Source organism: Oryx dammah, unplaced genomic scaffold, assembly GCF_014754425.2.
Source record: "Oryx dammah isolate SB20612 unplaced genomic scaffold, SCBI_Odam_1.1 HiC_scaffold_11210, whole genome shotgun sequence".
Taxonomy (NCBI): Eukaryota; Metazoa; Chordata; class Mammalia; order Artiodactyla; family Bovidae; genus Oryx; species Oryx dammah.
Window position 1 is genome coordinate 3,594,510 of NW_024080603.1, and position 23,160 is coordinate 3,617,669.

General features: G+C 53.9%; 1 protein-coding gene across 1 annotated transcript in view; it reads left to right on the plus strand.

Annotated features, from left to right (window-relative positions):
* Positions 1-1,059: 1,059 nt before the first annotated feature.
* LOC120860973 (histamine H2 receptor-like) overlaps positions 1,060-23,160 on the plus strand; it is a 28,607-nt gene continuing 6,506 nt past the window's right edge. The window contains exons 1-2 of the mRNA XM_040236676.1: positions 1,060-1,581; positions 6,256-7,862. Coding sequence (XP_040092610.1) covers positions 6,787-7,862 — 1,076 coding nt within the window. The 5' untranslated portion in view covers positions 1,060-1,581; positions 6,256-6,786. The remainder of the gene's footprint in view (positions 1,582-6,255; positions 7,863-23,160) is intronic.

Genomic DNA, 23,160 nt, shown 5'->3' on the forward strand with positions numbered 1-23,160 from the left:
CTGTCCATGGAGATTCTCCAGGCAAGAATACTGGAGTGGGTTGCCATGCCCTCCTCCAGGGGATCTTCCCAACCCAGGAATCGAACCCAGGTCTCCTGCATTGCAGGTGTCTAAGCCACCAGGGAAGCCCAAGAATACTGGAGTGGGTAGCCTATTCCTTCTCCGGCAGATCTTCCCAACCCAGGAATCGAACCAGGGTCTCCTGCACTGCAGGCGGATTTTTTACCAGCTGAGCTACCAGAGAAGCCAGTGGCTCCTTACACTCCCCCTTTATAGAACTGTCAACATACTGCAGTTGAATCAGCAGCTCTGCTGTGAGTTACTTCATGTTTGCCGCCCCACCCCCACCACGCTGTCATAGAAGCTCCAAGATTTGTCTTCCATGCTCACCGCTGTCCCCGGGCACCCAGCACAGGGTCTGCCCTCGGATCCACTCCCTACACATATACAGCATGTGTGAATACAAGTTTCCTGGCCGTGGGGCTTTGGACAATAATAAAAGGTAACATTTCTGTTATTATGAAATATTATTCTTATACTATTATTATATTTAATGTAACATGCCATATGCCAGGCACAAAGTGTTTTACACACCTTTGCTCTCTGCATTTTCACAACCACCAAGTGAGGAAGGACATATAACCCCTGTTTTACAAAAGAGAAAACTAAGGCGCAGAGAGGTTGCAGTCATATGCCCAGGGTCACCAAGCTCTTAAATGACAGTTCTGAGATTAAAATCCAGATTCCTCCAATGTCAAAGTCCTTGTCTTTCAGACCCTGGATGTCCTTTCACTTGTAGGCATGTCAATTTTTGCACAATAAGGGTCAGATGACCTACTCCACAGACTTGCCCACTGGCTCCCCCAGAAGCCATTGTGTGTTCCCCTAGCACACAATGGTTGCCTGCTGAATATCGTTTTCTTTTCCTATTGTAAATGATTGCTTGGAGAATTGGATTCATCTTCCAGGTTGAGTGAGAAACCCAGAGGAGCTTTAACTGATTCCCCCAAATTGCTAGTTACTCCCCCAGTGGCTTTGCCTGGGGGTTTAGGTACTTAAACTGCAAAAGGGGAGCCTCATTTCACCTCTCAGTGAAAAGGGAAAGAAAAGTGTTGGGCTCAGCTTGATAAAATTTGATGGGAGAAGACCCCAACCCCCAGACTAGTTAATCTTCTAAATGGCTTCTCTCCTCTGTTGGCAAATAGAATAGACTGTCAGTGGCATCTCTTGCAGGATTTTGTGGGTGGGCAGCAGTGAGAGGGGAGTTGAGGCATTAGGCAGACCTGGTGGGCCTTTGGGCTGTACCTCTGCTGGGGGGTGACCTTCAACACTTCAAGGCCCTGTTTTCTTTGCAGTCACAGGAGAGGATTGAGCAGGGTCATGGTGTTCCAGATTCCACCCACCACAGCGCATTCCACACACACACTTTGATGAGGAGACACACTTTGATGAGGAATCACCAAGGACCACATCCAGGAGGAGAATTTTCCAAGGGCCCTGGAAACTCAGATTTCTACCCAGTGGAAAGTTAAAGAACCTCTCTCTCCTGTGCACCCCAGAAATCACAAGCCTCTACCAGAGGTGGGTATAAGTGGGAAGCAGAAGTGAGAGAAGATGAAGCAAGTGCCGCTGGAAGACTATGAAAGACTTCCTGGAGGAGGTGACAGAGACAGCCAGGTCTTCAGGGAAGAGTGCGAGTTCCCCAGGCATGGAAGGGAAGAAGGGCATTCCAGGCAGTGGGAATAGCATGTGCAAAGGCACAGAGTCATAATGGGCCTAGGACTCTTAAAATCAGGAGGAATCAAATGCCACCAGAGCTATTTCTCCAAGTGTTGTCCAACTAAAGGGCACCAGGCAGGCAGGAGCTGAAGCTAAAGAGAAAAGACAAAACCAGGACACACAGAACCTTGAAAGTCACGTCAAATCTGTACTTAGAGATGACCGAGGCTGGTCATCAGAGGTGATCCAAGCAGACTTCCCCATGCAGAGCCCAGCACAGTGGGTTTAATACACATCTGTGAGCTCACTGAGTGCCTCTAACACACTCAGCTGTGGCGGCTCTTGAGGCTGCTTGACCACCATGGCCTCCCAGAGGTTCTTGAAGTGATGAATCAGACTCTGAGCAGGCCACTGCTTTTTGTTATGGCTGAATTTGCCAGGTGAGGACTGTAGATGAAGGTCAGAAACCTCCCCGGGGGCAGTAAGGGGCACAGCAACCCATGAGCAAATTCTTCAGAAAGTGCTTTTCTCAGAGGCTCTTAGGGCGAAAACGGAGACGACATCAGAGGAGGCAGGGTGAGACACACAACTGCAATGTCTGTGGTCAGCCTGCAAGACCGGGACAGGAAGTGGCTGAAGCTGGTTTCAGTGAAAATTCCATATCATTTTCACACTCACTCTGTGTACCCTGGGCCTCTCCCTTAGACAACAAGAAATGCTTGCTTGCTGGCTGGCTGGCTGGCTGGCTGGCTGGATGGATGGATGGATGGATGGATGGAAGGACAGACGGATAGGTGGATGGAAGCTGGAGACAGGTGGTCTAGATCCAGGCCCTGCTTGCAGACAGACACTGAGCCGTATTAACAAAGCCAGGTGCCAACGGTATGAAGTGAAAGTAAAAGTGTTAGTTGCTCAGTTGAGTCCAACACTTTGCAACCCCATGGACTCTAGCCCTCCAGGCTCTGTCTGTGGAATTCTCCAGGCAAGAATCCTGGAGTGGGGTGCCAGTCCCTTCTCCAAGAAATCTTCCCCACCCAGGGATCAAACTGGGTCTCCTGCATTGCAGGCAGATTCTTTACGGTCTGAACCACTATAACTCAGCACAAAGTACAGGAGAGGGTGCCCCCGCCTGCAGGCTTCAGGAAGACAGAGGTACAGGGATCCCTCTGCTTTTTGAAAGTTTGCTTTACCTCACTTCTCTTTCACAAAAGACCTACATTAGTACCTGTTTTGTACCAAAAGAAATCTAAGGAGGATTTTTGCTTTTACGAAAAAAAAAAAAAAGATGAAAAGCAAAAATAGTGTTCAGGTTTGTTTGGCGGTGAGCTGTTATAGAGGCAGCCTGCATGCACGCCCCCCCAAGCTCCTTTCCTGGGAGCCACTTTCAGCATCTCAGCATCAAGCTGTGAACTGTATCTGAGCATCTGTGCTTTATCTTGATTTATTTTGTGCGTCCGTTAGCAAGATGGGTCCTAAGATAATGTCTTCTTCACTTTATACCATGTTGGCTTTCAAAAGGTTTCAAAACAACACCATGCTTTCAGATGGTGGGGGAGGGTGTGGGGACCCGTGTTTGAGCTAGGCCTTGAAAAGGGCATCATTGACTGAAGATAAGGAAGGACAGGACTCCAAGTGAAGAAGACAGCAAAGGCAAAATCAGGAGGGAAGAGACTGGGTGCATTGGGGCCAAAGTCAGGGTGCCTGAATGGCAGAGTGAGGGAGACAACTACAGGACTATCTGCTGAGATCCACTTAGAAGGACAAGTTGAAGTCTGTGCAAGACTGGGCCTGAAGGCAGCTGAAGGGACGTGAGCTGAGTCTGAATCCAGGCTCTCCGGCCACTTACTAGGGATGTGACTTCACTGGGCCTCTCTGAGCCTTGCTCTCCTCAACTGTTAAATAGCAACAGATTCCCCTTATGAGCAGTCATTGTGAGGCCGAGATCTTTCATTTAATATGTGTGAAATCGCCTTGCCCAGGACTCTGCTGTAGTGCAGATGCTTCATCTTGGGGCAAACCATTCCCCTGCTGATGGACACTCATATCATCTCCCATCGTTTGCCACTTGCAAGCCTGCTAACGCAGACCTCCTTGCTCATGGCTCTTCTCATGATGGTGGTGGTTTATTGCCACAGCCTAGGTTCCCAACAGAAGGCATTAGATCTAAGTGATCGAGAAGGGTGTCCACTATATAGGAGAGATTTTGAAAGAAATGAGGAAAGGAAGTGTCAGAACAGTGTCCTACATGTGTCTGGTGTGGGCAAAGCCTCGGAGAAAGAATGGATGGTCCCCGTAACACCAAACGGTCAGCAAAGGTCACCTTCCCAGTGTGAGGGCTTGGGTATGCAATGATCCAAACAGTTGGCCCCTTCTGTATACCTCAGCGCCCTTGGTTTACTGCAATAAGCAATGTCATTGCTTTTAAAGTTTGAAAGGAAGGTTCAAGAAAGTGTTTTTTATATTAGCTGTGATGGTAACAACGATGGTGATCGTGAAGACAGTGATCTTGGGGTTGTGACCCCAAGGGCCATGACCCTCTAGGGCCATCATTCTACCCACAAAGCTCCACACGAAAGCTCCTGCCTTCACAAAGGTCACTGGAAACGTCTGGGACTTGGACTGTAAAATAGAAACACAACCGAGGTGGTTGTTCTTTGAAACTCCAGGAACTCCATGAAGAAAGGAACCAGCGCTTTCTTTGTGGTGGTTGTGGCCGTGGCCCCAGCACCTCAAACAACACTGGGCACGTGGTCAGTTCTGAAAGAAATATTTGCTGAAAAGAGCAGGGAGAGGGAGGTGACAGAAGGAAGGAGGGAGGGAGCGAAAGAAGAATTAATTTTTAATTATATGAGAGGTCGGTTTATTCAGATTTGAAAGTCTTCAAATGTTAACTAAAACATCTGTTCAAAATAACTAAACCTGGCTATTAAGGAAACTCAGAGGAAATTTTGATCAGAAATAGGGGTTCTCAAAAAAAAAAAAAAATCCAAACCAAACAGTCTTGCTACCCCCTCCAAAGTTAGTTAAGTGTGGCAGTAACAGCCGTACTGTTTGGGCTATTTATGTAATGAAAAATCTTCTAAAAATAATACTTGGAGGCCCAGCCTGCTAGGCTAGGTGGCTGAGCCAGCTGGAGTGGCAGAAGGTGACCAGGAGCCGTGATCCCTGTGCCGACATAGCGGTTGCGATTAAACGATGCCTCTCTTATTCAGACTGCAAAACCACTCCCGGCCAAGAGCCAGAGAGAGACTTCGTCTGTGTCAAATGGCGTTGAGCTCCTTCCTGAGAGGAGGTCCTCTGTCAGCTTGATTTTCTGCACACTCCCAGACCCCAGGAGACTGCTGCTGGCTGTTCTCTGGAAAACCAGGGTCCGCTTGAAAGAAAGCATCCAGGAATCAAGCAGGGCCTCAGCTTGTTTTGCATGGATCAGAATCATAGAATATCACCACTAAGAAGGAATTTAACCAGATACTTAACCAAAAGAAGCATGGCATCTGCAGGTATTCCATTGGAGTGATGTTTGATGTGGGACCAGAGGCAGAAAGGAAGAAGGGATGGAGGGAGGAAGGAAGAAACTAGAAACCACCAAAATACCTATGTTAGAGTGGTGATAAACCACAGCCAGCCACCCCACAGACTGTTACGCAGCCGTTTGAAAGACTGACTGAGGTCTGCACCCACCCACTGACCTGGAAAGTGAGGTTTAGAGAGATGTCCAGAGCCGGGCTGGGGCTGCAGTTGGCAGACTGGGACAGCAGGCTAGATCTGGTCCTCTCTGGTTTTGTGCATCATGTGAACTAAGAATAACAATTTTACGTTTTTTGCCCAGAAATTGCTTTAAAGAGTTTGAGAAAAATTCAAGAGAAGAAGATGTTGCCACCCATGAAACCGATGTGACATTCACACTTCAGTGTCCATAGTAACGTCCAGGGTCACTCATCTGCACATTGTCTGTGGAGGTGCCTTCACACGAAACAGAGTTAAGTAAATTGCAGCAGAGAGCTTGCAGGATACAAAACAGAACATGTTCACTAGCTGGCCCTCTCCTGAAAAAGCTGGTTGGCTTCTTGTGCAGAATATGTTGACGTCTGATAAAGCGAGAGTGTAGAACACTGTTCTCAGCACTTGGCAGAGTCAGTGCATTAATGTTGGCTATTTTTTTCATTCATTTTATCATTTATCCATCATAGGCGTAATGCCTACCGGTGGAGCCAGGCCCTGGGAACCAGCAGTGGCCAAGCAGATGCAGCGCCCGTTTTCTCCGAGCGTAGCGTCTGTGTCTAGAATCTCTAATATAAACAGTATAAACATGAGCCCGTCCTGCTGTACCTCCTGTGATGACTTGGTGGCCAGCCCCTCGCATCCCGTCTCCCTTCCTCCTCTCACTGTGCATCCCGATTGCCCTGGTCCCTTCTAAGGAGAGATGCCGGACTGGCCTCCTGGCGTCTTGAAGTGAGGTCAAGGTCTAGAAGTGTTTATTTTGAATTCTCTCGGTCTGGTTTCAACATGCTGAAAACCCCATCTTTGTGTTTCTAGCTCACGCTCTCCAGTGGACCCTAGAGGGCAAGGCGGCCGTGCCGGAACCCCATCACGTGGATGGGGGCAGCTATCCGTCATGGAGAAGGCTGCAGCCATAGCTCCACATGAAACCTCCCCGATAAAACCAAAGCCACCTCCAGACTCACGCCCCAGTGCCTCAGTTTCCATGCAAAAGCTGGCGAGTGGAGATGCGTTCAGTCCTGGGAGGAAGCCTGCTCTGTTGGAGGCGATTTGAAGACTGCGGTTTGAACCAGGAAACTCGCTTCGAGAACTAGATGTCCTTCATCTTCCTTCCTACTCATGCCCCCCACCTTCTTGGAGATCATTTTATTTATTCTAGAAAAAACAGCACTAGCTCGGTCCCTGGAGCCTCCCCACATTTGGATACTTCTCTCAGCTCTGGTGGACAGCCTGGAGCCCAGCGGTGGACATAACTGATCTGCTGGGGAGCTGAAAGAGGAGCAACCGTGGGCCCGGGGTGGGGGCGGGGGGGGTGGTGCACAGGGGAAGGAGCTGTAGGGACCCAGGATGGCGTCCAATGGCACAGCCTCTTCCTCTTGTCTGGACCCCGCTGCATTCAAGGTCACCGTCACCGTAGTCCTCACCCTCCTCATCCTCATCACCATCGCGGGCAACGTGGTCGTCTGCCTGGCGGTGGGCTTGAACCGCCGGCTCCGCAGCCTGACCAACTGCTTCATTGTGTCCCTGGCCATCACTGACCTGCTCCTCGGCCTCCTGGTGCTGCCCTTCTCTGCCTTCTACCAGCTGTCCTGCCAGTGGAGCTTCGGCAAGGTCTTCTGCAACATCTATACCAGCCTGGATGTCATGCTCTGCACGGCCTCCATCCTCAACCTGTTCATGATCAGCCTTGACAGGTACTGCGCCGTCACAGACCCCCTGCGCTACCCCGTGCTGGTCACCCCGGCCCGGGTCGCCATCTCCCTGGTCTTAATCTGGGTCATTTCCATCACCCTGTCCTTCCTGTCCATCCACCTGGAATGGAACAGCAGGCCTGAGAACCACAGTGACAGCCACACCATCCCCAAGTGCAAAGTCCAGGTAAACCTGGTGTACGGCCTGGTGGATGGGCTGGTCACCTTCTACCTGCCGCTGCTCGTCATGTGCATCACCTACTACCGTATCTTCAGGATCGCCCGGGAACAGGCCAGGAGGATCCACAACGTCGGCCCGTGGAGGGCAGCCACGCTCAGGGAGCACAAAGCCACGGTGACGCTGGCGGCCGTCATGGGGGCCTTCATCGTCTGCTGGCTCCCCTACTTCACCGTGTTCGTCTACCGGGGGCTGCAAGGGGACGGCGCTGTCGACAAGACCGTGGAAGACGTGGTCCTGTGGCTGGGCTATGCCAACTCGGCCCTGAACCCCGTGCTGTACGCCGCGCTCAACAGAGACTTCCGCACGGCCTACCAGCAGCTCTTCCGCTGCAGCCCCGCTGGCCACGACGCCCGCAGGACTTCGCTGGGGTCCAACAGCTCTCAGCTGGTGAGGCATCCGGGCCGGGGACCCAGGTGGCCGGAAGAGAGGCCCCTGAGGCTCCAGGTGTGGAGTGGGACTGAGGTCACGGCCCCCCAGGGAGCCGCAGACAGGTAACTCCCCCGGCAGTTTGCGTGCGGGAAGGAGCGTGGTGGAGGGGAGGGTCTCCCTCAGGGTGACAGCCATTCCTCAGGTGCTGCCTCGGATACTGCGAGCTGGGAAGCCTTCACGAGCACTTTGCAAACCCTGAGGTACTTCATCCTCCTGAATGCCCCCTCAGGTAGAACTTTTGACCTCCGTTTTCAAACGGAGCGAGTCAGATCTCAGAGAACTTTGCCAGGGCCCCACACACAAAGCTGGCATCTGCACAGAGTGCCCCTGACTCAGAACTGGTGGGCCCTCTCTACTAGCTACCTCGTCCTTACAATCAGGGGGCCTGAGTGTGAGGCTCAACTCTGCCCACTTAGTTGGTGGTCATAGGTGTTCACTTAAATCCGCCAACACCCCTCAAACAGCCATGCACTACTGCTGCCGCCGGGGGCTTGAATCAGAGACCCCATCCAGCCCACAGTCTTGAGCACCTGTTATGCACCAGCTCTTACTTTGTGGAGTGCTCAAGTGGGAGAAGAAAGAGGTTTGGATGCATCGGGAAGACGCAGCCTTGAAAGCCAGGCTTGGGCATTGTAATTTAGGTCTTAGGGGAAGATAGAAGGATTAGAAGTTAGGATGGGTGCAACCCAATCACTGGTGTGCTTTGGAGAGAGGATTCTGGTTGTCCCCTCAGACGCGGACCTGAAAAATGAGATGGGGACATCAGTGAAGAGGGATGCGGGACTGCTCCGTAAGAGGGAAGAGAATAGAGCAAGATCTAGGAGGCTAGTAAAAAAGTGGGCTTGGAGACCACTGCATGTCTGAGACACAGGGCATGCAGGAGAGAGGAGGCCCCAAGACTCCACCCTCGAGAGGTACCCTGGCTGGAAAGATAAGGTCAGAATGAGGTTGAGATAAACTCACTTGTGACAAAGCCCCTGAGAGGTATTAAGGGAAACCTCCCCAAAGACTTGAGTGGCTCGAGAAAGCTCGTGCTTGGAGAGAAGTTTCACAGGGCTTAGTGAGCCCCATCTAGCTGTTGAGGGGAGTGAAGGATGCCGGTAGAATCCCTGACACATACAAATGCTCAGAAAAAGTCACCCTCCTTTCTCTTCCCACAGACCATACCTTTGCCCCCCAGAATGCTGGTCTGTGTGAGTGATCCATCCATCCATCCATCCATCCATCCATCCATCCATCCACCACCCACCCATCCATCCATCCATCCATCCATCCATCCACCCACCCACCCATCCATTCATTCATTTGCAAACATGTGTCAACTTCCCATCCCATGCCAGGAACTGTGCTGGGCAGCAGGGATGCAGAAGTGACATTTTGGCATCTGTTTTGACAGACAGATTTGGAAAGTCTGCTGCACAGCCTCGTCTCGGCTCTGTGGCTTGAGCACACCTCTGCCCCTCTTGGGCCTCAGCGTCATCCTCTCATGGATTATGGGGTTTGTCCTCAAGCAGCCTGCCCTGCTCGCCTCCCAGAATCACCCGAAGCACATGGGGGCCGAGGGATGCGAACAAGCTCTGTGAGCGCCCTGGCAGGATACTTGTCTGCTCTCGAGCACTGAGCACTGGACTCGAGAAAAAAGCTTGGATGACCACTGCCCAACAGGCCTCCTTGGCCTTGTGTCCCTCTGGCCCTTGCAGCAGCTGGGTGTGGAGTGTCCCCCCTTCGATGTGGATCCCAGGCCCTCCCCTGTCCCCTGCTCTCCTTCCAGAATGAGCTTCATTGCTCCTGCATCCAGCCTCCTCCAGGCCTCCCAGCCTCTAGATTCTCCCTGTCCAATCCATCCTCCAAGCCACCCAAAGACATCTCTCCAAAGTGCAGATCAAGAGGTCTGACACTGGGTGAAATGACCCTGTCCTGCACACTGCTTCGTTCAGGAAAAGCAGTCTTAAGTACAAAGCTAGTTTAGTTCACAGAGCAAAGGACAAGGCATGGAGTGTACACTCGGGAGAAAGCCGCCGACACAGTTCAGTCTGGCCATCATTCCACTTGCTCTTGCGCTAACCAGTGGGACCCGGGTTAACAGGCTGCCTTTACCCCCAGATCCTCAGGGAGACACCCAGTAAGCACTGCCCTGGCAGTGACCAGCCCTCATCCAACACCCGTTAGGTGCCAGTTTTACCTTGGCTGTTATTTCTGTATATTGATCTTTCTGTGACAGCGTCTTATCCCCACCCCTCCCAGGTGCTGGGTTGCAAAGGGAGATAGAGCCGGTCCCCCACGCATGCTACCACCCTCGCCACCTGTAACTGTTCACGGTCTGGTTGAGGAACAGATGGCATGGTTCAGCGCTGCATGTGCTAAGCCTTGACATCCAGCGTGCAGCACACCCAGAGGAGGCAGTGACGGCCCAGGGAGCCCGGGAGCAGCCCTCCCAGCTGAGCCCTACGTGCAGGTGGGAGCGGCCCTCCAGGCGGGGGTGCCGGGGCCCCGTGAGACTCAAGGGCCGCAGCAGTTCCCCGGACCGTCCTGTGAAGTAGGTGTTTAGCTTTCACGTTACAGGTGGGGGGAACGAGGCTCGGAGGAGTGACTTGTTCAAGGAACTCAAGCTAGTGGCGCAGCCAGAGCCAAGATCTGAGCAGAAGCACAAGTAGCTGCCCCGCCACTGACGGTCCCCCCGGTGCCCGGCACGTGGCGGGCAGTGAGTGTCCACCTCCTCTTCCGATCGTCAGCACCACCCTGGCCAACTGGGAGGCTGGGCCTGCCCGGGTCACACGCAGCAGCCGCGGAGCACAGGCTTCCGGCGGAGGAGGTGGTGAACCAGCTGGAGGGCCTCGTCTATGGTTCTGGGAATGGGAGCTCAGGAAGCCAGGGAGAGCCAGAGGTTGCGTTTCCAGTGGAGGCTGCCAGGGTGATTGGGGACTTGTGTGACCTTTCGTAAGGTTGGCTCCCAGCTTCCTTGATGACCGATAGTATGTCCTTTCTGCTCCCCATTTGGGCGCAAAACCCAGCATTGACCTGGCAGAAAACCCTTATCACTGCCAAAGGGCTGGGTGCCCTTGGTTGGTGGTGGGGGAGGTTGGAATGGGGGGCGGGGCAGGGGCGTCGCACAGTCAGCCAAGGGGAGACTCCAGGAGAGAGTGGCTGAGCTGGACAGTCCTCTCCTCCCTGAGGCCGACCTGCAGCCTCCTCCCCAGCAGGATGCTCTGTCTGCCCTTTCTTGACCCGAGGTGGTCTTCTTCAGCTCGCCCCTCATCACCTCTCCCCATCTTTGACCCCAGGTCCCCAGCCTCATCCCCTCTGCTCCAATGACCCTGCTCAGTAAAGTCCACTGCTTTTACTGGAAACAGGCCTGGGTTAGGTCCCAAGAGAGAGCTGCTGTAACAAATGACTGTGAACTTGGTGACTGGAAGCAGCACAGATTTCTTCTCTGCTAGTTCAGGAGACCAGAGACTGAGACCAAGGTGCGCGTAGGGCGGGTTTCTTCTGGAGGCTTCAGGGGAGAAGCCCTTTTCTTGCCTTTTCTGGCTTCTGGGGGCCGCTGAGCTCATTGACTTGTGGCCCCTTCTTCATATCACTCTGACCTCTTGCCTCTGTGGCCAAGTCTCCTCCTCCTCTTCTCCGTCTGCCTCCTTCCTTTATTAAGAGAACTTGTGATTACCTTTAGGGCCCACTGCGGTAACCCAGGATAACTAGCCCATCCTAACATCCTTAACTTAATCACATATGCAGTCTTTTTTGCCACATAATGTTCTCAAGTTCCACCATGAGGATGTAGACCTCTGGGGGCCCATGTGCAGCTGTCAGAAGCCCCAGCTCCCTGACTTAGCATGAGGATTAGGGGTCCTTCATGGTTTACCCCTGACCACCTCCTGACCCCATCCCCAGGCCCACAGTCACCCTCCAGCCCCTTCTACCCTCACCAGAACAAACCACCCTATGAGTTCATTCGCGCGCACTTGCTGAGAATTTGCTACATGCCAGCACTGTTTGAGGGTGTCGCGCTGAGCCAGGCAGAGGCCCTTGTCCCAGGGGGATGTTATTCTAGGGCAGTGGTTCTCTGAATGTGGGCCCTCAGCTAGGAGCAATGTAGCTGACATTGGCCGCACTGCCTCATCTGTCCAGAGCTAGGATTCCAGCCCAAACCCATCTGATCTCAAAGCCAGGCTCTTTCCATGATGAAACGCTGAATGGACTTGAGTTCAGCCCAGACTCAGTGCTAGTCCCATAGAGAGCAGATGGGAAGCAAGCAACCTGAGGCCCAGAGCAGCTTAGGGGAGGGGCTAGAAGTAGACCCTGTTTCTCTGAATCCCTGCCCAGGGCTCTTGAGTCCTTCCCCATATACTCAGCCACCCTATGCTGTCTCCCAAGGCAGGGAGATAAGCTTTCTGAGCAACAGAGTATCTGCGTCTCTCTAGAGACGGAGTCTTCCACCTCCTTGCAGGGTCGCTGTGCCCACTGCCCTTCTCCCTGAGGCCCAGAGGTGGGAGTCAGAACTCAGGAAGGAGAAGAGGTGCGGAGGGAGGCAGGGAGCCACAGGTGCCCCCCTGCAGCCAGCCCTCTCCCCTCACGGGCCTCTGCCTCCCATCCGCCCTCCTTCCTTCAGCTGCTGGCGAGAATGTTTCCTCCGACAGGACGACCTTCAGCTCTGCCCCTGGGTGCTCTTGGAAGCGACCCCGAGTTCTTATCCTGACCCACGAGGCCCTGCCCTCCAGCTCGCCCTGCTCCCTGCCTCCTCTTCTGTACCCCTCAGTTCTGTCCCCAGGCCACGCCTCCCCCCAGCCCAGGACAGCTTCTCACCCCTCTTGGCACATCTTATCTGTGCAGTGTCTGCTCCCCTAGACTGTAAGCCCCCTGAGGGCAGGCCCACATCTGTGCTGGTTCCTGCCTAACACCTAGCACGGGGCTTGGCAGTGTGCTCAGTAGTGCTTGTTGAATGAATAAGTGAATGGCTGAATGCGTAAATGTCTTGTCCTAGGTCCATAGGAGCCCAGAGAGGTGACTAACACCACCCTGCTTAAGAGATCAGGGAACCCAGCCTCAGAGGGAAGTTGCTGGAACCTGGTGGAAGCTAAGAAATTCCTGGTTCCTTTTTCTAACTCTGACGTCACTAAAGGGCTTGCCTCCAACTAGCAGCATCAGCAACAGGTCTGACCAGGGGAATCCACAGCCTGCTGTGAATCACAGAGTCACCCCACACGCCCCCCAGGAGTGGTGAAAGGATCCTGGAATTGGGATGGGGATCCAGAGTTCGGACAACCTGGATGTGGTCCATTGTGTCTCCATGCTGCCGTGACCCAGTTTGACCTGAGGTTGGGAGCTGGGGGAGGGCAGAGCTGGCTTTATCTTCTGCTCCAAGTCCAGTCTGGTCTGGCAGAGGAGGCTGGGATCCCATTAGCAGTAAAAAGTTTGCATGACTAATGTATACACGCTTCTTCTTAAGAAGTGGCTTTGCTCAGAAAGGAAGCATTGCATAATTTACCCCAAACTTGTCCACTCATATCATTTGGGTTCTGAAATAGACTAACCTCTGGCATGTTGATTCCAGTATTTCTTTAGGGGCCTTCCCGAACACTCTTGGCACAAGTGCCCAGAGCAGCTGGTATCCTGCACCCTGCTCCCCATCCGCTCCCCACCCCCACCCCACCATACCAAGGGGCCTCCCTGCCCCCTGCACTGGAGCCTTGCTGCCAGCTGCCTTGTCCCCCGCCCTCTGCGCCTGATAGTCACACTGCAAGGCTAATGGGGTGTCTTCCTGCCTCAGGGTGGAACTTAGGGAAACTGATAGGAGCCCTGGTCTTCCCCTAGTTAGGGGTTGGGTGATGTTAGACAAGTCACAGACAGTCTGAGCTGCAGTTTCCTCACCTGTAAAATGATGACTGTTATCAGACCTACTCTGCAGAATTGTGAGAGTAAAATGGAATCAAGGATACCAGCGTTTAGGACAGTTCCTGGCACGTGGCAGGTGCTTTAACAGACATGAGCTTTCCTTCTTTGCCATCCATCACTTTTCCTTTCTTCTCATTTTGTCTATTTTCTGTCATTTTCTAGCTTTCTTTTGTATAGCGCTTTTGTTGAGACACGCTTCACATACGGTAGGACTCACTCATTTCAAGCACACTTCCCTGGCTTGGAGTCTGTTCCACCGAGTTACGCCACCATCACCACAGTCAATTTCAGCACGTGTTCATGACCCCAGAGAAACTCTGTAGCCTTTAGCCATCACCCTCCCAATCCCTGCGTTTCCCAGCCCACCACGAATGTACTTCCTGTCTCCATGGACATGCCTGGGCATTTCAGATGACCCATGGTCTCCCATGCCTGGCTGTTGCACTTAGCGTGTGCTGCTCTGGTGCTTCCTGCGTTTTCTGTCTTTCTTCACTTCCTTTCCTTTTCCCATTTTGCTCTGTGCTGTCTTTCCCTCCGGTTCCCCACGCCCTCCATGTCCAGGGCCCCTTCTCTCTTTTACCGAGTGCTCGGGCTTCCTGGCCGCTCCGGGTCGTTCATGGCCCTGGGGGTGGGGGTCCAGGTGTGAGGCTGCCTCCTGGACTGCACGGAGGCCTGCGTCCCCTCTCCTGCCTGGGTGAGCTGGGAAGGCCCTGCTCGGGCCTGGGGAGGGGGTCTGTCCTGCTACACAGCAGAGCACGTGGGCTGCACCAAGGCGTTAATCCTTTTCATCTTCTGTCTCTTCAGAGAGTTTGGGGAGTGAGACCCCCTCCCAGCCCTGGAGTCAGGGGAAGGAGAGCAGAGGGAAAGGAGGTGGGAAGCCTTTTACAGCCTCACAAGTCAAGGAGAATAAACCGTGGCCCCCCAGGAGTCACTTGAAAGGTAGAGAACCGCTCATTTCCCGCCCTCTGGGGACGGTGCCTTTGAAGCAGGCTGGAGGCCCCAGCGGTGCCGGCCACCCTCCCTCCCTCCTGCCTGCTTGGCACAGACCCTGGCGCCTACCCTTTCCTGACCCTCCCTTCTGGCGCCTTCTGTCACAGGTCTGACAGGACTGCTATGGGACTTCCTTCTTGGGGGCTGCAATGCGGAGGGAGGGGGGCCCGCCGCTAGCAGCTTTGCACCAACAAGAAAAGGGTAAACACACTAGGTGAACAAATTAGGAGAAGGCCTTTTCTCCAGGGCACCCAGCCCCAAAGTACATGGCTTGGCGAGCAGAAGGAGGTCTGGATTTCAGCCCTGATACCCTCGTGCAGAGAACAGAGTCACAGAGAGGTCCTGCACGCCTTCCAGACCCCTGGGAAAAGGCAGGGTGGAGGGCAGGGCTCCTCAAGCCTCTTCTTCAAAGGGCCAGACAGGATAAGTGCGTTAGCTCTTCGATGCCTATGTTCCAAGGTAACCACTACTCAACCCTGCTGGCATAGCAGGGAGGCAGCCCCTGACAATACAGAAATGAACGGTGCTGGCTGCCTTCCAATAAAACTTCATTTATGGGCACCAAAATAGGAATTTCATATCATTTTCACTAGTCACAGAATATAATTCTTCGATTCACTTTTGTCAACCATTTCAGGCTAGTGTCTGCCAACCCCTGTGTACTGTGCTATTTAGTACCTGTCATGTCCGACTCTTTGCAACCCCATGGATTGTAGCCCGCCAGACTCCTCTGTCCAGGGGGATTCTCCAGGGAAGAATACTAGAGTGGGTTGCCATGCCCTCCTCTAGGGGATCTTCCCAACCCAGAGATTGAACCCAGGTCTCCTGCATTGCAGGTGGGTTCTTTACCATCTGAGCCACGAGGGAAGCCCAAGAATACTGGAGTGGGTAGCCTGTCCCTTCTCCAGGGGATCTTCCTGACCTGGGAATCAACCTGGGGTCTCCTGCATTGCAGGCGGATTCTGTACTTAGCTGAACCACCAGGGAAGCCCCCAACCCCTGAGGTGGGGGAAAGAAAAGGGTGCTAGCATTTACTGGCTTTGTGACTTTGGGCAGGTGGCTTGCCCTCTCTGAGCTTCAACTTGCTCATCTGCAAAATGGGGATTAAAATATCTCCCTGTGAGGATTTTGATGAGGCTCAGCACCAGCTGATGCAAAGTGCCGGCACAGGGTAGATGCTTGTAAATGCCGGTTTTTCCTTCTTTCCGGTTCTTTCTCCCTTCCTCCTCTCTTCCTTCCCCCCACCCTGCCTCTCCTCCCTTCCCTCCTGCGGCCCCCCTGTAAATGAGCAGCTGGAAAGTCCAAGACAGGCTCCGTGGACTTGTATCTCAGCTGCGCCACTGAAGCACTCAATTTGGACCCTGATCCTGAGCTTCGTGTCCCTTCTCTGAAAATGGGGGGCTTGGATCCATCTCAAGGGACCATTCCAACACTAATTATATATAAATACTAACAAGAGAGAGAAATTATGCCAAACCCCCAACAGTGTTTATGTCAGGAATCTTCTGGCAAGGGTGGGGAGGAACCTGTTTTTCATGCTAATGAATTGCTCTGAGGATGAAGAGGCAAATTCAGTAAAACGTGTCTTTGCTGCAGCCTGAGCTTTGCGGGCAGGGGCACGCGCCGGTAGGGGTGCAGACGGGGTGCAGGATGGGGCTGCCAGGAGGGACTCAGCCAGGCAGACAGGGGGCCTGGCTTTCTCACTGCCTCTGGCATGGACGGCTGTGTGGTCTTGACAAGATCGCACCTCTCTCTGGGCCTCTATGTGCTCAACTGCGAAAGAGGGCTACAGCTCCTAGCAGCTGTCCCTGCTCCTGACGAGACAGCAGTGGGTCACAGGCAATGCTGTATTCCTTAAGCCCACAGCAGCTGTTTGTGGTAGCATCGAGGGACTGGGGCAAGGTGTGTCTGAGACCCGCTGGGCATTTTAGGGAGTCCAGAGTCCCCGAGGCTCCCGTGGAATGTGAGGACCATTCCTTTCCTGCCCATTTTTGTGCAGAAAGATGGGGGCGGGGGTTGTCCTAGCTCCCCAGACGGGCAAGTGGCTCTGCTTGCCTACATCTCATGTGGAAGGCTGCAGCTTGCAGTGAGGACTGCAGGCACTGGGACTTGTGGGCGGGTGGGTGAGGCCCGGGCCTTCCTCATTCTGGGACTGAGCGCGTGCCATCGTCCTCTGGAGATGGGTGCTCTGCGTGCACAGCGGGACATTTCCCAGCACCCAGAGGTCTTGAGGAACTTCCCCTTTCCACATTGACTCGGGAGGCACAGAATATTTATAAATACTTCATTATCATTGAAATGGAACATGAAAGTTAAAAGTCAGAGAGAAACCCCCTTCATGGGGCCATCTTCCACAAGCCCTGAAGTCACGCTCTGTGCTCCCTTTCTGTCTCTATGAGCAGACGTGGTCCTAGGGTCACAGCGACGAGAGGACCCATGCATGGAGTTCTCTAAGATAGGTCTCTGTCTCAGGGGCTGCTGAGTCTTCCTGATTCACTCGTTCACTTGCTCTTTAGAGCCCCTGCCCTGTACGGTGGGGCGCGGCGGCGGGGGGGGGGGGGGGGGGGGGGGGGGGGGGCGTGGTTAGAGGGGGTGCAACTAATGGAGCTCTCAGATGAGCTGTCAGGGTGCAAACACGTTGGGTAAGTGCGGGTGGGGGCCAAGAGGGCCCCGGGGGGGGCCAGCAATTGGGCAAAGCCTCCTGGAAGGGGTGATGGCTCAGCGGACTCCTGAAGGACAGGCAGGAATTGTCTAAGCTGAAGGGAGGAGGTTGGACGTGCCATTCTAGGCAACAGAGGCTGGAAGTTGGGGAGGAGAGGAGGGAAGGACTGGGATTCATGGGGTCTGGGAAGCCAACCAATGCACTGGAATAGAAAATGTACTTCCTTTTCTAAAATTTGCCCCCATTTGAAAAGCAGGACTGATCACCCCAACCCCTCCCTCCTTTCCAGGGCTGGAAGAAAGACCAAAGGCATTAATGGCTGGCCTAGGACAGAAGCCTAGAGCACAGTGCTGAAGTGTAAGAGTGTTTCATTCTGCTCTGCGTGCCCATAGGCCACCACTTAACAGATGGTGGGGAAACGTACATTTTCCAGGTCAGGGGATCTCAGTCACTTCCAGTTGTAACCATGGTGACTTTGGAAGTGGAACCCCACCAACGCAAGAGTCCCTTCCCTGCCCGCTCCTTCCCTGCAGGGTAAGCTAAGCTCCCCGGGGCTGTCTGGCCCCCGCAGCGTCCATCTTCATCTGTGGCGCCCACGCCATGCCTGCTCCAGGCCCTCCCGCATTGCTGAGGACCAGCCACATCCTCCCACAGGCCTTGGCCTCTACCACAGACCCCCACACCACCTGGCAGGAAGGCCCCAAGGCCCAGCTGCACACTGAGACTCACTGTAGGTCTGGGGGATTTTAAGGGCCTTCTGCACCCCCTTGGGAGCAGAGGAACTGGGGTGCAGAGCTCCATGAAGCCTCCTCTCTGCCATGTCTGCAGGGGATCCCCCCTCACCTCACCTCCAATGAGCATTCTGACCCCAAAGGAGGGGCTGGGTGCAGGGCCCACTGTAGCAGGGAACTGACGCCCAACCTCCTCTATGGGTTGGGGGAGCTGCTCTCAACAAGGCTCCTGAAGGCTGGATGCCCTCGGACACTCCCACATGGCTCTGTTTCCCTTCTGGATCGTGGCCTGAATGGCGGGACAACCAGCCCAGGTGAGAACCCAAGCAAGCCCAGTGCGTCTCCAAACAGCGTGCCCCCTGCCCTGCCAGAGACACAGCGCCCAGCCGACACACCGGCCCGCAGTCAGCAACGGGCTGCCGGTGGTGGTGACCAGTACCCCCGCTGCCCTGCCAGGGGCTGAGGCTGATAGCGCCTGACAGCGCCTGACTGCCTGGGAGCTGGCTGACCTCAGGCAGGCTACCTCTCCATGCCTCCATTTCTTCAAGTGTCAAATGGGCACGGGGCAGGTGCCCACTTCAAATGGGAGTTGCAGGCGATCGCGGAGAGAACAGACCCACAGGCCCCGAGAACAGAGTCGCTCAAGGCCGTCCTGGTGGGGGAGGGGTTGCCCGCAGAGCCTGAGACAGGCTGAAATGCTTCCCCGTGTTTGCATTTTGCCCTTGTCTAGGCATTATTTTTGCTATTATAAGCAACCCTGTGATGAACATCTCCATGAAAAGAACATTTTGTTTCTTTCAGATTATTTCCCTAGAAACTGAATTTCTGGAACCAGAATTACTGGTGAAAGGGGAGGGATATTTTCGGCCTTGTTACACTTTGCTTAATTGTTTTCTAGCTTGGCTGTGCAGTGCGGGGGCGGGGGTCGCTGTCAGCCACTTCTGACCATGCAGCGGGGAGGGCCCTGGAGCCGCTGTGAGGGGGGCTGACGAAGACAGAGGGCATCCTCAGCAAGGAGGAGAGGGCTCTGCCATTTAGCCTGGACAGGGGCGAGAGAAGAGGGGAGCAGAACGGGCTGAGGAGGAGCCATCAGGGTGCCCACATCCAGGGCTTGAGCCCTTCAGAGACTAGAGATTGTACGATGTGTGAGTTGAGAGTTACGTTTTATTCGGGCAAAATGAAGACTGTAGCCGGCAGGACAGCATTTCAGAAGCTCTGAGAAGCTTCTCCAAAGAGGCAGATTTTGGTGAAGGGAGTATACCTGCAGAAGGTTTCTGCTAGTCATGAGGAGCACTCATCACCATGAAGGATTTCAGGGCTTTCTAGATATGAGGAGATGCAAGAATTAGGCTCACAGAATTGGCTCCTGAGAGTGTCTATCTGAAGACCTGTTCTGCCAGTTTTTCCCAGGGCAGAGTGCCTCAGTGGTGCTCTCCACCCTGGACTCCTTCAGGGGCTGTTGAAAGTCAGCAGCTGCAGCTGCCCATGGTTTAATCCTTGTAGGTTCATGGCAAGTGCCGATTTGTCATTGACAGGAGCAGATAAGTCTCACATCTAAAGGACTGACATGATGGTGCCAGGAGCCAAGCCTGGGATATAATGCCCAACTGGCCTGGAGCAAATGGCAGCCTGTCTGGGCCTCAGTTTCACATCTGCGAAATGGGTGTGACCCTTCACCTGCCTCCCAGCGGGGGCGGTGGAGGGTGATGGTGGGTGTTGGGGTGTGGGGTGGGGTGGGTGGGGTGGGAACGGAATGAATGGTAAGAAATGACTTTGAGAGTTGCCTCGGGTACCATGGGTTCTTTGTCCATGGCATCCATTGGCATGAGTTGGGGGGAAGGCGGGGGAGAGGGTTACTTCAGTTTTTTTAAAAAACAGCAGTTTCAGGCTAAGGATTGAGCAAGCCAGGCAGTCTCACGTGGAGGTTACTGGAGGGCTGGAGCACCTGGGCCGGGTGAACACCAGCTCCCCCCAGGACTGGGGAGATCTGAGCAGGGCCCATTGGACTGGGAGGAGCCAGGGCAGGGAACTCCAGCGGGCGGCCAAGCTGCGCTCTCTCAACCCGCCTACACTTACTTGCTGTGCGAGTGACTCAGGGGTTTTGGGAGCTCCCTCCACTGCTGGAGGTAAGAGTGCCATAGTATCATAGCATCAAGCATAGCACATGGATACTATGAGAGTTGGGTTAAGGCTGACCTACAATCACTCCTGTCCTTTATTATTCTGCCGCCTCATTTATCAGCAGAGGCAGAGGAAGGGCTGAGCGGAAGTAGGGCTTGCCACGCCTTTACATGTCCTTGAAGCAGCAAAACCAGTGTGCTGTGACATGCCCAGCACTCCTTACCAGCTGTGTGACCTCAGATGAGTTTCCTAACCTCTCTGTGCCTTTGTTTCCCCCTCCATCAAATAGCGGTGGATATGTGAATTAAGCTGAGGTGGATGTGTGAATTAAACTGAGCCACTGTTGACAAAATGCCCAGAGTCGGGCCTCGCCGTCAGCCGGCTGCTTCTCAGGGCCCAGAGCATGGGCTTCGGACCTCACCACTGTGGCACAGAGCCCTGTTCCTCCACCCACTGGCTGTGTGACCTTGGTTAGGTCGATTGCTTAACCCTACAAAGAGCCAGTCCCCTCCTCTGTAAAGATGTGGGTTGTGGGGCCCCCGTGGCATGCCAGACTGACAGTAAGCGCTTAGTGTGACTGTTGGCCGAGGGCCTTAAAGAGGACCCCAGGAAACCAGCAGAGCCTGGCCCTGGAGCCACGCCTCCCCCAGTCGGGGTGCACGCTCCCTACCAGAGGGGAGCACTCCCCCCCACCCCCAGGGCTCCTACACCCACGGGCAAGTACAGTCACACTAACACATGCAGTCAGCAACTCCTGGAGACCAGCCAGGCCACGCTATAGCTGAGACCGTACCTTGGTCAGTTCAAAACGCTCCCCAGGCAGAAAGCCTTCAGCAGTGCTCAGGTGCCTGTCAGCTCCAGCAAGGCCAAGCTGTTCTGGCCATGGAAAACCTTTCCACTCCCCTCCACTGCAACCTCAAGTTCCTTTTTCTCCAGCTGACCTAGACCACTCCAAGTTCTCAGAGTACGACGCACGGCTCGTGCTGCCTCCCTGGGCCTCGAGAAACTGCCCACCTTTCTAGCCATCTGTTCAATTTCCGCTCATTGCCCCAGACCCGATTCCAATGATGTCTGCTCCACGACACCTCCCCAGATCCCCAGGGCCAGAAATGGCTGCTGTTACAGACCGCCTGCCCACACACACTTACTCACTGATGCATACACTGCCATGCACACTCAGGCACTGTCATACACGCTCTTGGGTGCACACATGTGTGTGTTCACACACACATACCCACTCACATCCTTGAGCACCTCGAGACCAGTGACCTTGCCCTGACCATCTCTGCATCTCTCATATTAGCTCTCCATCGTACTGATGTGGTCTGGCCCTCAGAAAGGGAGTGGGAAGGGATCAGAGTTGGGAGTCCACAGCTGTTGGTTCACATTTGAGCTTTGCTCCTGAGTAATCTGGAGGCACCACTTACTCGCCTGGAGCCCCAGTTTCCTAGTCTGTGAAATGGAACACCTGCCCTTACCTTGGAGTGCCACTAACTAGAAAAAGGATGCCAAGCATCCCGCTCAGGACCCAGCACGTGAGCACTCGTAAAGGCTCGCTTGTCAGTCACTTACTTACTAGTCATTCACCAGTACAGCTCATGGATGCTGGCTGTGTTACCAGGCCGCGGGGGTTGCCGCCGGTGGTGAGTCACCACCAGCCCTTCCCTTGAGCTCTTAGTCTGGTCCCAGGCTGTGGCCTACCAGCATTTAGGGGTGTATGTTCTGGGAGGTCTCTAATCAAGATCACTTTCAGGATCCTAAAGTACCCTGACCCTCACCATCCTTTCCCTTGTCACAGGAAAAAAACTAAAAAGGGATAATAGTTTGTGACTGTTACTTATTATCTCAACTTAGTCTCGGGGAGTTCTGTGGGTGTCTTATCTGTAATGAAAATGAACGCTGTGTTTGCAAAGCTCCTGCAGGAAGCCTTTGCCTAGCTTGCTCTTGATACTTGAAGGACAGACAGAAAGCTCCATCTGTGGGCTCAGTCTTGAGTGCCCACTACCCTGGCCTGGCCCTCCACTCTTCAAAGCAGACTGTGTTTACTTCCAGAAAATTATGAGAATGCACTGAAAAAAAAAATCAGTTCTTTCATGAGCGAAGGGCGGAAGTTTGGTCATTTCAGCCAAATATTGGGTAATACTGGTTTGTGATAGTAAATAGTTCAAGGAAGATAACACTCATGCGAGTAGGCTCTGATAACTTGGCATCTGGGAATTTCTGCCTCAAAGCTTATTTTAGGACAACCAGAAATTAAGTCTCCTTGGAGAAGAGGGGCACCTCTGATTTTCGTAAAAGCACAAGGCAAGGAGTCAGACACATGGTTTGTAGCTGCCTCCCAGGGTACTAGAGGGTCACTTCCCCTTTGTAAGTGCCTCCACTTCCCTCTTCTCAAGAACGAGATAGGACTTCCCAGGGAGCCGGCTCCCAGGATGGAGGTGACACTGCCCGCCTGGGTGTGCCAGCTCTGCCAGGCGCTTGCGTGTGGGGTAAGCAAGGGTCTGGGTTCAGGGGCCAGCCCAGCCTTCAGCACACAGTCCCTCAGTCACCAGTCCTTGCTGACCCTCAGGGCAAAGCAGCTAACGGCTGTACCCATCGCAGGAAAGAGAGGAAGAGGGAGAGGAGAAGAACCTTCTAGAATTCCTCAGCCTTTCCCTTCTCGCACCCCTTCTCCTGGCTTCCACAGCCTTCCACTGGGATCATGCCCATTTCACAGATGATGAGATGAGTTTCAGCAGGAGGTGGAATTGTCTGAGACCGACAGCAGGAGAGTGAGGCAGCCTCAGCCAGAATGCAGGACTCCAGCTTCCAGATCTCACATTTGACCCCAGTCAGCCCAGCACAGGGCTGGCGTTCAGCAGGGATTGGCTGAAAGGCTGCCTCTCGGTCCCGAGGCCCCGGTTCAGAGTGCTCTTCTGGGCTGGTAGCAGTGGGAAGGTAGAAACGAGACCAGCAGGAGACACCACC